This window comes from Geotrypetes seraphini, chromosome 12 (genome assembly GCF_902459505.1).
Source record: "Geotrypetes seraphini chromosome 12, aGeoSer1.1, whole genome shotgun sequence".
Lineage (NCBI taxonomy): Eukaryota > Metazoa > Chordata > Amphibia > Gymnophiona > Dermophiidae > Geotrypetes > Geotrypetes seraphini.
The window spans coordinates 26,484,222-26,499,514 of NC_047095.1; the positions used below are offsets into that span (position 1 = coordinate 26,484,222).

Genomic DNA, 15,293 nt, shown 5'->3' on the forward strand with positions numbered 1-15,293 from the left:
CAAAAAGTGAGAAAAAAGAAAAAAAATGTGACTTAATTTTTTTTCTACCATTTACTAGTTTAATTTGTTCCTATGTAACACACATGCCATGGAATGTTTATTTTTAGATTGGCAGTCATAGTATATAAAACTGAAACCTGAGGTAATATATGCCACTGTGTTATTCTTAATATACTTATATACACTTAAATGCACTTGTCAACATCAGATATGAATTCAGGAGTTATTTCCATATTTTGAGTAAAGGGATAAAAGATTATTCAACAAATATAATCAAAATAATATAGTCCTTTGAGGTTACTGGACATTTATATTACAGTTAAATCAAATTAAGCTCTAGTCAGGATACTTGCTTATTTATTGTTATGACTTATTAAAAAGAAAACTGTCATCAAAATTTAAGGCAGTTTATTATCCAGCAGGATTAAATACCTTATTAATTTGATAAGTTTAAAGCAAGCTACTGTTGAATTCACACTGAAGAAAGATTCCCTTCTGTTAGGAGTATCCAAACAAACTACCCAAGGCTCCTTTTACTAAGTGCAATAGCAGTTTTAGCGTGTGCTGAATTGCCGCATGTGCTAGACCTTAATGCCAGCATTGAGCTGGCGTTAGTTCTAGCCACAAAATACGGGTTTAGCGCATGCTAAAATCCTGCGTGCGCTAAAAACGCTATTGCAGCTTAGTAAAAGGAGCCCCCAGTTTTTTGAAGTCTGTCCTTTCAATCAAAAGGTTTATCTATAGTTGATAATTTAGATTCTTTTTTGAGGCATAATGTGATATTGCGAAAGGAAAGAATTACTAAATTTCTAATCTGAATTTTAATGTTCAAATATTGAAAACTCTTCATTGCTCAGAATTTCTGTAACTACTGTTTTAAATTTGCTTTTCACATGTGATGAAATATCTCACAAAACACTATGAGAGAAACCCTTCTTAGTATATTGAAGGCTGGTATCAATAATAATTACCATCTGGTATACATGTAATATTTGAAGTGCTTCTCTCTGCAAAGCTTTAGCATAATAAAATTGATACAGGCTATCACAGACATGCCAGTTTAAGGCTGTTTACATAGCTTGCACGATGGCATCTTTTGATCAAACAGCCTTTCTTTTTATATAAAAATAAATTAGTAAGTGTTATACTTACTTAAGGAGAAGGATTTCTGCCAAATAGTCATCAGGTCCTCCTTGTACTATGAATCATTTTGGTGCTCTAGTTGGGAATTTCTATTTTTTATATAAACGAGAGGGGGGGGGGGGTCCATTCTTAATTACAATTTTTAAAAAGAAAACCCAAAAATTGATTTGAGGATTAAGAGATGTCATACTAGCTAAATAAGGGGCTGTGAGCTATCTATCTTATGATGATATATTTCCATATTGGCTTTTAGTTAGCACTACGGTATACAGGTATATTGGTACTGTATTTTGTTAATTCCAAATATAACTGTTGCCTTTTGATTCGGTTTGAAGATTTTGGCTAGAAGTATATAATTTTTTTTTGGCAATGTGCTCTGCCATTGCAGCACCAAATGTAATTAAAGCATTAAAAAACTTACATTTGAAAATACTTACTTCTATTACAGGCTATCAGAATTTTTAATTTTTCACTCTCATACTGGGCATATGTAGTACAAGCTAAGAAATTAAAAAGCAGTTCCTTAAGTAACAAAACTTCATTAAATAAATCATTTACTTAGCAGACAAATAATTTGTAAACATTCAGTAGATACATCATCCAGGTTAATTATTCTTGAGAAGAAAACTTTAGGATAAACAATAGTTTTTTTTCAAAATATATGAAAATTATATTTTAAGCACTGTTATATCTACATTTTTATAAATTTACTTTTCTTCTAATACATGTTGATCTGTGAGAGCTAATACCTTTAAATTTGCAATTGAGAAATCTAGAAATCCATTACTTTTAAAAAACTGTTTATATGCCACTAACATAGGTAGTGTTATCTTGATTCAGTGCTTCCTTCACTTCTGGGGGTAAAGCATCAAAAAGATGATCTTCCACAATAAGCCCACTCTTCCTAAGAAATCGGCACTGCAAGAGTTGAGGTGGCAGATGGTCTAAACTGTTTCCTTTGAGCTCCAGATGAGTAAGCTGCAATAGCTGGCCAATCATTTCAGGGACTGAAGCAATATGGTTTTGCCCCAGACATAAAGTTCTTAACTTCACACATTTAAATAATTGTTTTGGCAACATTTCTACCCTGTTTCCTGTAATAAGGAAATATTGTAGGTTCTGAAGGAATCCTATTTCCATAGGAATTATAGAAATGGTGTTATGGCTCACATCCAAATATCGGAGTTTCTGTAAATTGAACAAGGCAAATGGTAGGGATTCAAGTTTGTTATGTGAGAAATAAAGTGACTCCAGATTTTTTATTTGACTAATAGAGGATGGAATATTGACTATTTTATTGTACCATAACTTTAAACAAGTTAATCTTTTTAAGTGCTGGAAACTTATTATTTCTTCTATTGCACATATGTTATTTGATTTTAAATCCAGTTCCTGTAAATTAATGAGGCTGAAAATTGCATGTGGTATTCTCTCCAAATCACAGTTCTGCAGTTCCAGCTCAGTAACGTTTATCATTTTCTTAAGGCTGTTAAGTACCATAAGCTTTGTGCCATCATTAAGAATTATCAATTTGTTTAGATGTGGTGCTACCTCAGTAATAGAAGATGGAATTTTGGTCAAGTTGCTTTTGATGTATAATAGTTTCAGATGTCTTAGTTCTCTAAGAGATTCAAGTCCTATCATTTTGTTGTTTTCTGAGCTCAAACTTCCAATCAAATACAATTCGCGAAGGTTTTTCAGCAAATATATCCAAGCAGGAATTTCTGACATATCTATGAATTTTACATGAAGACATTTTAAGTGGTCACGCAAAAAGCTAAATGCAGTGTGATCAATTTTTGCAGGACAGTGATAGAGATGGAGTTCTTGAAGATTTGTCATCTGAGAGACTTTTGGTGGGATTTTAGCTTCAGGAATGAGTTCAAGTTTTAGCATTTCTAAGTCAGTCAGATCAAATACTGCATCAGGGACACCAGACAGCATAAAGAGATAAAGTTCTTGCTTATCTTGGGCATTTCTGATAACATGTTGTCTGAGTTTTTCAAATGTCCATTCATGGTTTAAACTGATTTCCCGAAGTTTGTTTTCACTTACTTCTGATAAAAAGACACCAAACCGTTTAGAATACAATTGGTCATACTGATCCACCATATGCAAAAGAAATGCAAAATCATTTTTGACATCAGGGATATCACTGAAGCTACTCTCCTCTCTGACTTTTTCAAAAGAATATTCCTTTAAGGATCTTCTGAATAACCAAAAGAGTGTATAGAGACAGACAAAGCCATATACACAAATAAGAGCAATGTAGCTGATCAGCAGTTTCTTCAACATGAAAGCCATATTATGTGTGCAATGAAATGATTGATAACCAATCAGATGTTCTACTGTTGGCTTGCAAATGTGCTCAAAATTGATGTCAGATACAAAAGTAAGAGTATAGCACAGGATGAAAATAAATTTTGCAGTTTTAACAATTGTTTGGGCAACATACAATCTATAAATGAAGTCGCTATCTTCCACATGAGTACGAAATTTTCGAACTTTCTCAAAAAGGGCTTTAGCCTGCTCTCCATCTTTTCTATCCAAAATAGTAATGGCAGGAGCTTCGATAATTGTTTTTTCTGCTGAAAATTTGAACCCTGTTTTGTTCATTTGTGTACCAGGATTAGGGCTTCCTTCATCACTGCTTGAAGAGATTTGTTTACCCACAGATTTAGCACTAATTATTCTTTGTTTATTTTCTTCAGAATCTTCACAAGCTGTTTCAGACAATGCTTTTGTGGTCCAGGGAGATTCAAAGCACTTCCCCAATATAGAAGTAAAATGCTCTATTTTTGAGGATGTTTTAGGATATTTAAACCAAAAGTTGCTACTGACCATTAAAATAATAGTGTGTATGAGAGCAAGATAGGGAAAGTATTTAGAATACCAAGGAAGAGCCACATGATAACACATCTGATTAATAAATATATATTGTTGGTAATCCAAATTTGTTTTTCGTCCTCCGTAACTCATACGCTCACTCATTACCTTATGGTCCGTAGATATGGTGGAATATAATTCAGAATGGGTTGCTGCACTAAGAGATGAATCTGGTGTTCCAGCAGAAGTACCTTCCAAGAAGACTGTTTTCGTCTCCCAGTTTTCTTTGTCTGTGTTGGCGAGTACATTAAACTGTGACACAGTGTGCATATCATTTCTTTGTCTATTACGCAAGTCATTTAGTCTTACAGCTGAATCCAGTATAGGCAAGCAAACCACTTGATCTTTGGTTAGTTGCATAGTGCCCGCAAAGATGGCAGTCATAAGCATAGCCACAGCCAGATAATCCATAAACACATCCCACCATGGTTTCAGGATTCGAAATTTTGGTTGAACATCATTCAGTGATGTCAGTTCTGCAAGGGTAAACATACCTGGAAAAAGAAAGTAATATATCATGCTTTCATTAAATAAACCAACACTTAAAACTTGAGTCAAATTATTGTCACATTTTCTATTTGCAAGACTACATAAAACAAAATAATGCTCTAATTAGAAGTAAATGTTACTTTGAGACTAACTTTTTTTTTTTTTTTTTAAATAAAGATCTTCCATGGGTAGAGCATTATTTTACATGCAGAAAATATTCTTATTAAATGTGTAGATATACACAAATTAAAAAACTCTCATCAAACTCGCTCATCTACCCACAACAACCAAACAGAATACACACAGATAACATGTGCCTATATGAACATCAGAGCCCTAGGCCCAAAGACAGAACAAATAAAAGACTGGATAGAAATGGAAGAGCTAGAATACCTCTTCCTCACAGAAACCTGGCTAACATCCAACAATGACCCGCGGATAACGGAGTTCTCTCCACTGGGCTACAAAATACAGGTGGTCTGCAGAGACAAAAACAAGGAGGAGGGCTAGCTATCATAGCCAAAAAATCCTAAACATAAGCATTCTAGACAAAACATCCACCCCTACATGGACCTACTAGCCTGCCATCTCTCAAGTGACACACTAAAGGGAACCATGATCTGCCTTCTCTGCTACAAAACACCAGGGAAATGAAACATAGCAAAACCCGAATTTGAAGAATTCATATTCCGCAATTCCCTAATATCTGCATACAACCTGCTCCTAGAAGATCTGAACCTGCATTGCAAGGATGAAACTTCCAAACAAGTTGAAAACATTCTCTCTTTCCTAGAAGCCCTGTCCTACAAAATCCTAGATCCCCAAACCACACATGAAAAGGGACAGCAACTCGACATAGCAGCCTTCATGTCACAACAACCCACTCAATTAGAGATTCACACTGCAAACAGAATTTGCAGTCAGATCACTACTTATACACTTTCAATATCAACTGGGCACAGGGAAAATCCAGGCAAAAAACCCCCAGAGCATAAACTATGAAACACATCAAAAGATAGAGCCCCACCAAATTCTGTAACAAAATAGACACCCTCCCTGATCCCAGAAGGGAACCCTAAAGAGTTCATAACCCACTGGAGCACACTAAGCAATATCATCCTAGACAATATGACGCAACTCCAAAAAAAAAAAAAAAAAAAAAAAAAAGAATATGCAAGCGCTCAGATAAATGGTTCGACAACGAACTACAAAAAAAACAAGAAAAAAAAATCCGGTGACAGGTCAAAAGCGCGCAAGACAATTGTGAGCAGATAACTCAGCGCTAAGACAATGGCGCGCACAGACAATTACGCTAAAGACAATTGCGCGCAACTATATCTCCGCGCAAGACAATTCAGCGCAACCATAACTGAGCGCAAGACAATTTAGCACAAGATAACTGAGCGCAATGACAATTCAGCGCATTCAGCGCGCCACTAGAGGCCGCTTGGCGATCGAAGGGCACGTACAGCATGTTAACACGTCATGTTAACACGTGATCACGTCAACGCATGTTCAGTATGATTCCCTTGACTCTTTGCGTTTTCAATATAAGTCACATGAATGCATTTTCGTTACTATGGTTACGTTTCCTCATTATATATATTCTCCGAACAGCATTTAAATATAAGTCACGTGAATGCATTTTCATTACTATGGTTACGTTTCCACATTATATATGTCCTCCGAACAGCCTGCCTTCCTTTCGCTGCCTGACCGTGTCCGTTATAGGTAAAGATCTGGTTTTGCTAGTACTTGATCTATAACGAATATTTGTCTTGCGCGGATTTTTATCGCCTCTGGTGAGAGCGAACGTACTTCCACATTTCTTCATTTACAGGTATGTTTATATTTCCGGTTTGCACGCACAAGAAAACCGAAGGTATGATCATAAAACTCAACGTTGTGTCTTGTGTGCGCGCAATGGTCTATGGACCAACTATGAACTGTTTATATTGTGTATGTTGATATTTATATTTCCAGTTCACGCGCAAGAAAAGCGAGGGGATGATATTTACGGTTCACGCGCAGGTATGGTCATAAAACTCAGCGCAATTGATTATGAAGTTTATATAGGGTATGTTGATATTTACATTTCCGAGTCACATGTGCGCGCCGACCGTGTTTGTAAATGTCGCTGCCTTTCTAAGCGATACCAGATGCATGCTACACAATCGCAACAAAAGCGAGGGTATAATTTTAAAAATCAGGCTGAGTTATGGTATTAAGATTATGTATCATGTGATGATTGATATTAATTGGAACCATAATTGGATGGAGTTATAGAATTGAAAAATAATAAAGATGTAAAGAAACATGTTGGCATGAGGTAAAAACTCTTATGCCAGCAACACTAGTATCTGAATCTATTTAATTTGAATGTTGCATTATCTAATGATACAATATTATTTGGTAAGTCCATGAGAAAAAAAAAGGAAAATATCAGCACTGGAGTTACCATTCAACAAATAAGTAATAATTTGAAAGATCATAGTACACTCAAGTATATAGTTTCGGGTGCAATTCATTATGTCACATTATCAAAATGGAAATAACAGTAACAATAAAAAAGGGAAGTTGTAATAATTTTAATAAAATTTGGGAACCATGAACATCTTACTGTAATGAATACACACTATTTTCTATTTAAAGATACACCGTCTTATAGTTGTGAGGGGGGTCGTTATTATAGTATTATCATTCATATTGGGAAAAGTAAGAGTGGGGAAGTGGGGTGGGAAGGGAGATACTTATATCTATTATGTGATAATATAGACAGATTGACATGTGATGTATTTAATTTTAATGTTTTGATTCTTGTACACATGATGTGTCATTGAAAATGAATAAAGATTTAAAAAAAAAAAAAAGTGTGCTCATGGTTTATAGTTTTATAAAGGCATTGGGTTCCATTTTCTTTTGCAGGTATCATACATAAGAGGATATTCACATTTACAGGTATATGCATAGCTTCATTTTTTAGTTTTACTAAATCGTAACAATAGGATAGGATAAGTAGTCTGATGGTGAGGCTTATTGTTGTAAAATTTTTGCCTTGGGTGTATAGTGAGGGTGATTGTATACCATTGTTGTGGGTCCTTTTTTTGGGCCTCTCTGCCTTCCTTCTGTCTGTGCTTAGGTATAATGACGTTCTTAATCCATGATGGTTGTCAAGCCAGATTTCCACTATTAGAGGTATGATTGCAAAGGTAAGTACAGACATAGTGGAGGATATGTGGTCATCCCTGAAATCTGTCATACACGAGGCAACCGGCCGTTACATAAAATCATCACATAAACGGCGAAGAAAAGACAAACCCCAGTGGTTCACCGCAGAGATCTCACGTCTCGTTAAGGAGAAGAAAAACGCATTTGCTTCCTTCAAACGCACGGGGAAAAGCGAAGATCAACTGCTACACAGGATCTAATCCACAGAGGTCAAAACGGCAGTCAGGGAGGCCAAACTTCGAGTGGAAGAAACTCTAGCAAACAACATTAAGAAAGGGGACAAATCCTTCTTCCGGTATATCAGTGACAGGAAAAAAAACACAGACGGGATAGTACGCCTGAAAAAAACGGACGGGAATTACGCAGAATCGGATCCTGAAAAGGCCGAACTACTAAATGAATACTTCTGCTCGGTCTTCACCTGCGAGGCGCCAGGGTCCGGCCCTCAATTGAAGCCACAGTCAAACACAAAAGACCCGTTTCGGAATTTTAAATTCACACCCAGCGAGGTTTACTTTGAGCTAACAAAACTCAAGGTGGACAAAGCCATGGGACCGGACAATCTGCACCCCAGAGTGCTCAGGGAGTTAGGTGATGTCCTGGCAGAACCGTTAGCCGTGCTCTTCAATCTCTCACTGAGTACAGGGACAGTCCCCTTGGACTGGAAAACAGCTAACATCGTTCCTCTACACAAAAAGGGTTGCAGGACAGAGGCTGCAAATTACAGACCGGTGAGTCTGACATCGATAGTATGCAAACTCATGGAAACACTGATCAAACACCAATTGGACATGGTCTTGGACGAAGGGAATCTACGGGACCCCAATCAATATGGATTCACCAAGGGTAGGTCCTGTCAATCAAACCTCATCAGCTTCTTTGACTGGGTAACAAAAAGACTGGACGAAGGAGATTCACTGGACATAGTGTACCTAGTCTTCAGTAAAGCTTTTGACAGCGTCCCACACCGCAGACTGTTAAACAAGATGAAATCGATGGGGTTAGGAGAGACTCTGACGGCATGGGTCAATGATTGGCTGAGTGGCAGACTTCAGAGGGTGATGGTTAACGGTACTTTCTCTGAGACATCGGAGGTGACCTCTTCAACATATTCATAGGAGATCTGACTCAAGGGCTTCAAGGTAAAGTAACATTATTCGCCGACGACGCCAAACTATGTAATATGGTAAGCGAGGGCAATTTACAAGATAGTATGGCGCAGGACCTGCGTACATTGGAATGCTGGTCCTCAACCTGGCAGCTGGGCTTCAATGCTGGAAAGTGTAAGGTCATGCACCTAGGTAGCAGAAACCCGTGCAGAACTTATACCTTGAACGGGGAGACCTTGACCAGGACTTCAGCGGAACGAGATTTAGGAATAATCATTAGTGCAGACATGAAATCTGCCAATCAGGTGGAGAAGGCTTCCTCAAGGGCAAGGCAGATGCTGGGTTGCATCCGTAGAAGTTTCGTCAGCAGAAAGCCTGCTGTCATAATGCCATTGTACAGGACCATGGTGAGACCTCATCTGGAATACTGCGTGCAATTCTGGAAGCCACATTACCGCAAAGACGTGCAGAGGGTCGAGTCGGTCCAAAGGATGGCCACCAGAATGGTCTCAGGACTTAAAGGTCTCTCGTACGAAGCAAGACTAAACAATTTGCAGCTCTACACTCTCGAGGAACGCAGGGAGAGGGGAGACATGATTGAGACGTTTAAATACGTCACCAGACGTATAGAAGTGGAAGATAACGTTTTCCTTCTCAGAGGCCCCTCAACCACAAGGGGGCATCCGCTCAAACTCAAGGGCGGAAAATTTCACGGCGACACCAGGAAGTATTTCTTCACGGAGCGAGTGATTGATCAATGGAACAAGCTTCCAGTACAGGTAATCGAGGCCAGCAGCGTGCCAGATTTTAAGAATAAATGGGACGCCCATGTGGGATCCCTACGTGGGTCAGGGTAAAACATTGGCTAATCTTAAGGGGAGGGTCTATAGAGTGGGCAGACTTGATGGGCCTTGGCCCTTTTTCTGCCGTCATCTTTCTAAGTTTCTATGTTTCTATAGTGGGTCCTGTTTGTTATATCTATATGCTAACCTTATAAATTCTAGTCTTGCAGTGATGTGCTGAGGGATATGAATTTGCTGAAACCCTAGTGTTGTCTAGAAGTTCAATCTTGGAGGCAAGGTAAGTACAGAGGTATAGGGATTTGTATGTCCTATGTACGTAATAACCTCATATAATCTACTATTGAAGGTGACTACAATCAACAGAGGACAGACATCTTCAGTGTTTTCCTGCCAGGGATCGCACCCTTGCAGGTATAATGTGTTATGCCATAGTGCTGAACTCTACATATAGGAATTTGTATGTCATATGTATGTAATAACCTCATATAATCTACTATTGAAGGTGACTACAATCAACAGACTACAATCAAGAGACCACAATCAACAGAGGACAGACATCTTCAGTGTTTTCCTGCCAGGGATCGCACCCTTGCAGGTATATGGTGTTGTGCCATAGCGCTGAACTTTACATATAGGGATTTGTATGTCATATGTATGTAATAACCTCATATAATCTATTATTGAAGGTGACTACAATCAAGAGACCACAATCAACAGAGGACAGACATCTTCAGTGTTTTCCTGCTAGGGATCGCACCCTTGCAGGTATATGGTGTTGTGCCATAGCGCTGAACTTTACATATAGGGATTTGTATGTCATATGTATGTAATAACCTCATTATTGACTACATATGGTGTTGTGCCATAGTGCTGAACTCTACATATGTATGGCCTAACCTCACTTATTTGACCTTTGCAGGTTTTTTTGTGTGCTGGAGGTTGGTGGGGAGCGAACATGAAGTTTACATGCATGTTATAACTCTTGCAGGTACTGGTTCAGGGTCGAAGGTCGACTACAGTTCCTGAGGGTTTCATTGATATACTTCCAGTCTTACAGGTATGATGTTCTTTTGAGTAGTGCACTCATGATATAGGGAATTGTATATCAATTGGAAGTCAAAATAGGATAATGTTATTAATTGTATGGTTTCAGGAGTGATTTGACATAGACATGGAAGTAATAACTTCACAGCGTGGGAGAGAGCACTGGGTTCATGAGGGCTATCGTTATCGTCGTGACCGAGTGATGGCAGACGGTTCCACGTCCTGGAGGTGTGTGCGCCGTGACTGTGTCAGAAGAAGAAAGAGGCACGTCGATGGATCTTCTGACGAGATAACGGCGCATGTGCATGCACCCAACAACGCCAGAATTGAAGCTGAACGAATGATGGGAGAGATACGCGAAAGAGCTGTGGCTACGGTTGAAAAGCCACGACAGATCATTCATGGGACAACAGCTGGTACAAGTTTAGAAGCAGCTACATTATTGCCTGCATACACCTCCATGCAGAGAACAATTAATAGAAAGAGAAATGCAGGCCATCTAGTAATGGGTAATCCCAGGTGCATAAGAGAGATACAAATTCCTGAGCCTCTCCAAAGAAGCATACGTGGTGAACAATTACTGTTGTGGGATTCTGGTGAAAATGATGAAAGACGCATTTTCATTTTCACAACACAATCAAATCTTGAGGTGTTGGAGCAACATGGACATTGGTTCATGGATGGGACATTCAAAGTTGCCCCCTATTTGTTTGTACAAGTGTTTACCATCCATGCATTTGTAGACAATCGTGCACTTCCCATGGTGTACATGTTGTTGAACAGTAAAAGGGAGGAGGACTATGAACGTGTGTTAAGGAAATTGGTAGAAACCAGAAACACGTTGGCACCATTAACTATCTTGATGGACTTTGAGAGAGCAAGTCTGCAAGCTGCCCACACAGTATTTCCCAATGCTACAGTTTCTGGCTGCCTGTTCCATCTGGGTCAATCATTGTGGTGCAGAATTCAACATGAGGGACTGACCGCCAACTATAGAGATGAGGAGAGAGTAAGATTGTTCACCAAAATGCTGTTAGCATTAAGTTTTGTTCCTGTGGATGATGTTGCTGAGTGTTTTCAGACCTTGGAGGAGTCGACCAGATGAACTGACCCCGGTGTATGACTATTGGGAAGACAATTACATCGGTAGAATGCGGCATAATGGGAGACGTGTCCCACCATTTCCTATTCCTCTGTGGAATATGCGCTCCCCTGTGGAAGATGGACTGCCTCAGACCAATAATTCAGTTGAAGGTTGGCACCATGCATTTCAATCCTCTGTTGCATGCCACCATCCAACCATATTTAAACTCCTTGAACATATACAGTGTGAGCAAGATCACACAGAACAGCTGCTTGCTCGATTCCAGGTTGGTAACCGCACACCACCCAGCAGTAAGAGCACTTATGTGAGAGTGACGCAAAGACTAACAACGCTGCTGCCAACATATGGACATAGACCTCTCTTTCAATATCTGCGTGGTATAGCACATAATCTGGAACTTTAGAGTTTGTTATTGAAGTTCAGGTTTTCCTGTTGTTATGCTACAATTGTGTTCACTCAGTGATATGAACTTTGCTTTGACATGTCCATACGGTCTTCCCAAGCACATATGCTGCAGGAACAGATGAGACACTTGGAAATGTCTATGTCCTCCACTCCTTTTGGTGGCCCGAAAGCTAGAGGCCTGCAAACTGTTGCGCTCAGGATCTCTCCCCCAGGAGTTTCCCTGAAGCCCTCCTCTGGCCCCTACCTATCCTAGTATCCACTGCTCTGACATGTGCCAAGCGTGAAGGTTTTTTATGCCGAGCAAGGTAACCCACTCAAGCATACTGTACTCGCTTTGACATTTTCAAGGTGTTGTGGGTGGTGTTCAAAGGCTTTTTCCTTCACGTAGGGCAGGTCAGATGGTGTCTTGGATGGAGCGGCTTCAGGGATAGCCATTGTTAAGCTCCTTCCCTCTTTCTACCCTTTAAATGTTGCTCATTTAATTTGAAGGGTGTGTTGTCTTTCTTTTTCAAGGGTCTGTAAGCAAAATGTTTGTTTTCCACACATGGTGCAGGAACAGATGTTGGTTACCTGCTCTGCCAATATCTTTCTCTCTCCCACTGGTTGGTTAACTGCTCTGCCAACCTTTGCTTTCACTCCCACAGATATTGGTTATCTGCTCTGCCAATATCTTTCTCACTCACTCCCACTACTGTTGGTTAACTGCTCTGCCAACTGTTGCTCTCAGACCCACAGATATTGGTTACCTGCTCTGCCAATATCTTTCTCACTCACTCCCACAGATATTGCTTACCTGCTCTGCCAATATCTTTCTCTCTCCCACTGGTTGGTTACCTGCTCTGGCAATATCTTTCTCACTCACTCCCACTACTGTTGGTTAACTGCTCTGCCAACTGTTGCTCTCAGACCCACAGATATTGGTTACCTGCTCTGCCAATATCTTTCTCACTCACTCCCACTACTGTTGGTTAACTGCTCTGCCAATATCTTTCTCTCTCCCACTGGTTGGTTACCTGCTCTGGCAATATCTTTCTCACTCACTCCCACTACTGTTGGTTAACTGCTCTGCCAACTGTTGCTCTCAGACCCACAGATATTGGTTACCTGCTCTGCCAATATCTTTCTCACTCACTCCCACAGATATTGCTTACCTGCTCTGCCAATATCTTTCTCTCTCCCACTGGTTGGTTACCTGCTCTGCCAATATCTTTCTCACTCACTCCCACTACTGTTGGTTACCTGCTCTGCCAACTGTTGCTCTCAGACCCACAGATATTGCTTACCTGCTCTGCCAATATCTTTCTCTCTCCCACTGGTTGGTTACCTGCTCTGCCAATATCTTACTCACTCACTCCCACTACTGTTGGTTAACTGCTCTGCCAACTGTTGCTCTCAGACCCACAGATATTGGTTACCTGCTCTGCCAATATCTTTCTCACTCACTCCCACAGATATTGCTTACCTGCTCTGTCAATATCTTTCTCTCTCCCACTGGTTGGTTACCTGCTCTGCCAATATCTTTCTCACTCACTCCCACTACTATTGGTTAACTGCTCTGCCAACTGTTGCTCTCAGACCCACAGATATTGCTTACCTGCTCTGCCAATATCTTTCTCTCTCCCACTGGTTGGTTACCTGCTCTGCCAATATCTTTCTCACTCACTCCCACTACTGTTGGTTACCTGCTCTGCCAACTGTTGCTCTCAGACCCACAGATATTGCTTACCTGCTCTGCCAATATCTTTCTCTCTCCCACTGGTTGGTTACCTGCTCTGCCAATATCTTACTCACTCACTCCCACTACTGTTGGTTAACTGCTCTGCCAACTGTTGCTCTCAGACCCACAGATATTGGTTACCTGCTCTGCCAATATCTTTCTCACTCACTCCCACAGATATTGCTTACCTGCTCTGCCAATATCTTTCTCTCTCCCACTGGTTGGTTACCTGCTCTGCCAATATCTTTCTCACTCACTCCCACTACTATTGGTTAACTGCTCTGCCAACTGTTGCTCTCAGACCCACAGATATTGGTTACCTGCTCTGCCAATATCTTTCTCACTCACTCCCACAGATATTGCTTACCTGCTCTGCCAATATCTTTCTCTCTCCCACTGGTTGGTTACCTGCTCTGGCAATATCTTTCTCACTCACTCCCACTACTGTTGGTTAACTGCTCTGCCAACTGTTGCTCTCAGACCCACAGATATTGGTTACCTGCTCTGCCAATATCTTTCTCACTCACTCCCACTACTGTTGGTTAACTGCTCTGCCAATATCTTTCTCTCTCCCACTGGTTGGTTACCTGCTCTGGCAATATCTTTCTCACTCACTCCCACTACTATTGGTTAACTGCTCTGCCAACTGTTGCTCTCAGACCCACAGATATTGGTTACCTGCTCTGCCAATATCTTTCTCACTCACTCCCACAGATATTGCTTACCTGCTCTGCCAATATCTTTCTCTCTCCCACTGGTTGGTTACCTGCTCTGCCAATATCTTTCTCTCTCCCACTGGTTGGTTACCTGCTCTGCCAATATCTTACTCACTCACTCCCACTACTGTTGGTTAACTGCTCTGCCAACTGTTGCTCTCAGACCCACAGATATTGGTTACCTGCTCTGCCAATATCTTTCTCACTCACTCCCACAGATATTGCTTACCTGCTCTGCCAATATCTTTCTCTCTCCCACTGGTTGGTTACCTGCTCTGCCAATATCTTTCTCACTCACTCCCACTACTATTGGTTAACTGCTCTGCCAACTGTTGCTCTCAGACCCACAGATATTGCTTACCTGCTCTGCCAATATCTTTCTCTCTCCCACTGGTTGGTTACCTGCTCTGCCAATATCTTGCTCACTCACTCCCACTACTGTTGGTTACCTGCTCTGCCAACTGTTGCTCTCAGACCCACAGATATTGCTTACCTGCTCTGCCAATATCTTTCTCTCTCCCACTGGTTGGTTACCTGCTCTGCCAATATCTTACTCACTCACTCCCACTACTGTTGGTTAACTGCTCTGCCAACTGTTGCTCTCAGACCCACAGATATTGGTTACCTGCTCTGCCAATATCTTTCTCA

At 40.4% G+C, this 15,293-nt stretch overlaps 1 protein-coding gene across 6 annotated transcripts in view; it reads right to left on the bottom strand.

Moving 5' to 3' along the window:
- Positions 1 to 340: 340 nt before the first annotated feature.
- LRRC8D (leucine rich repeat containing 8 VRAC subunit D) overlaps positions 341 to 15,293 on the bottom strand; it is a 103,862-nt gene continuing 88,909 nt past the window's right edge. For all 6 annotated transcript variants that reach the window (XM_033916028.1, XM_033916030.1, XM_033916029.1 and 3 more), the window contains one exon: positions 341 to 4,523. In XM_033916028.1, the coding sequence (XP_033771919.1) occupies positions 1,945 to 4,523 (2,579 nt within the window). In that variant the 3' untranslated portion in view covers positions 341 to 1,944. The remainder of the gene's footprint in view (positions 4,524 to 15,293) is intronic.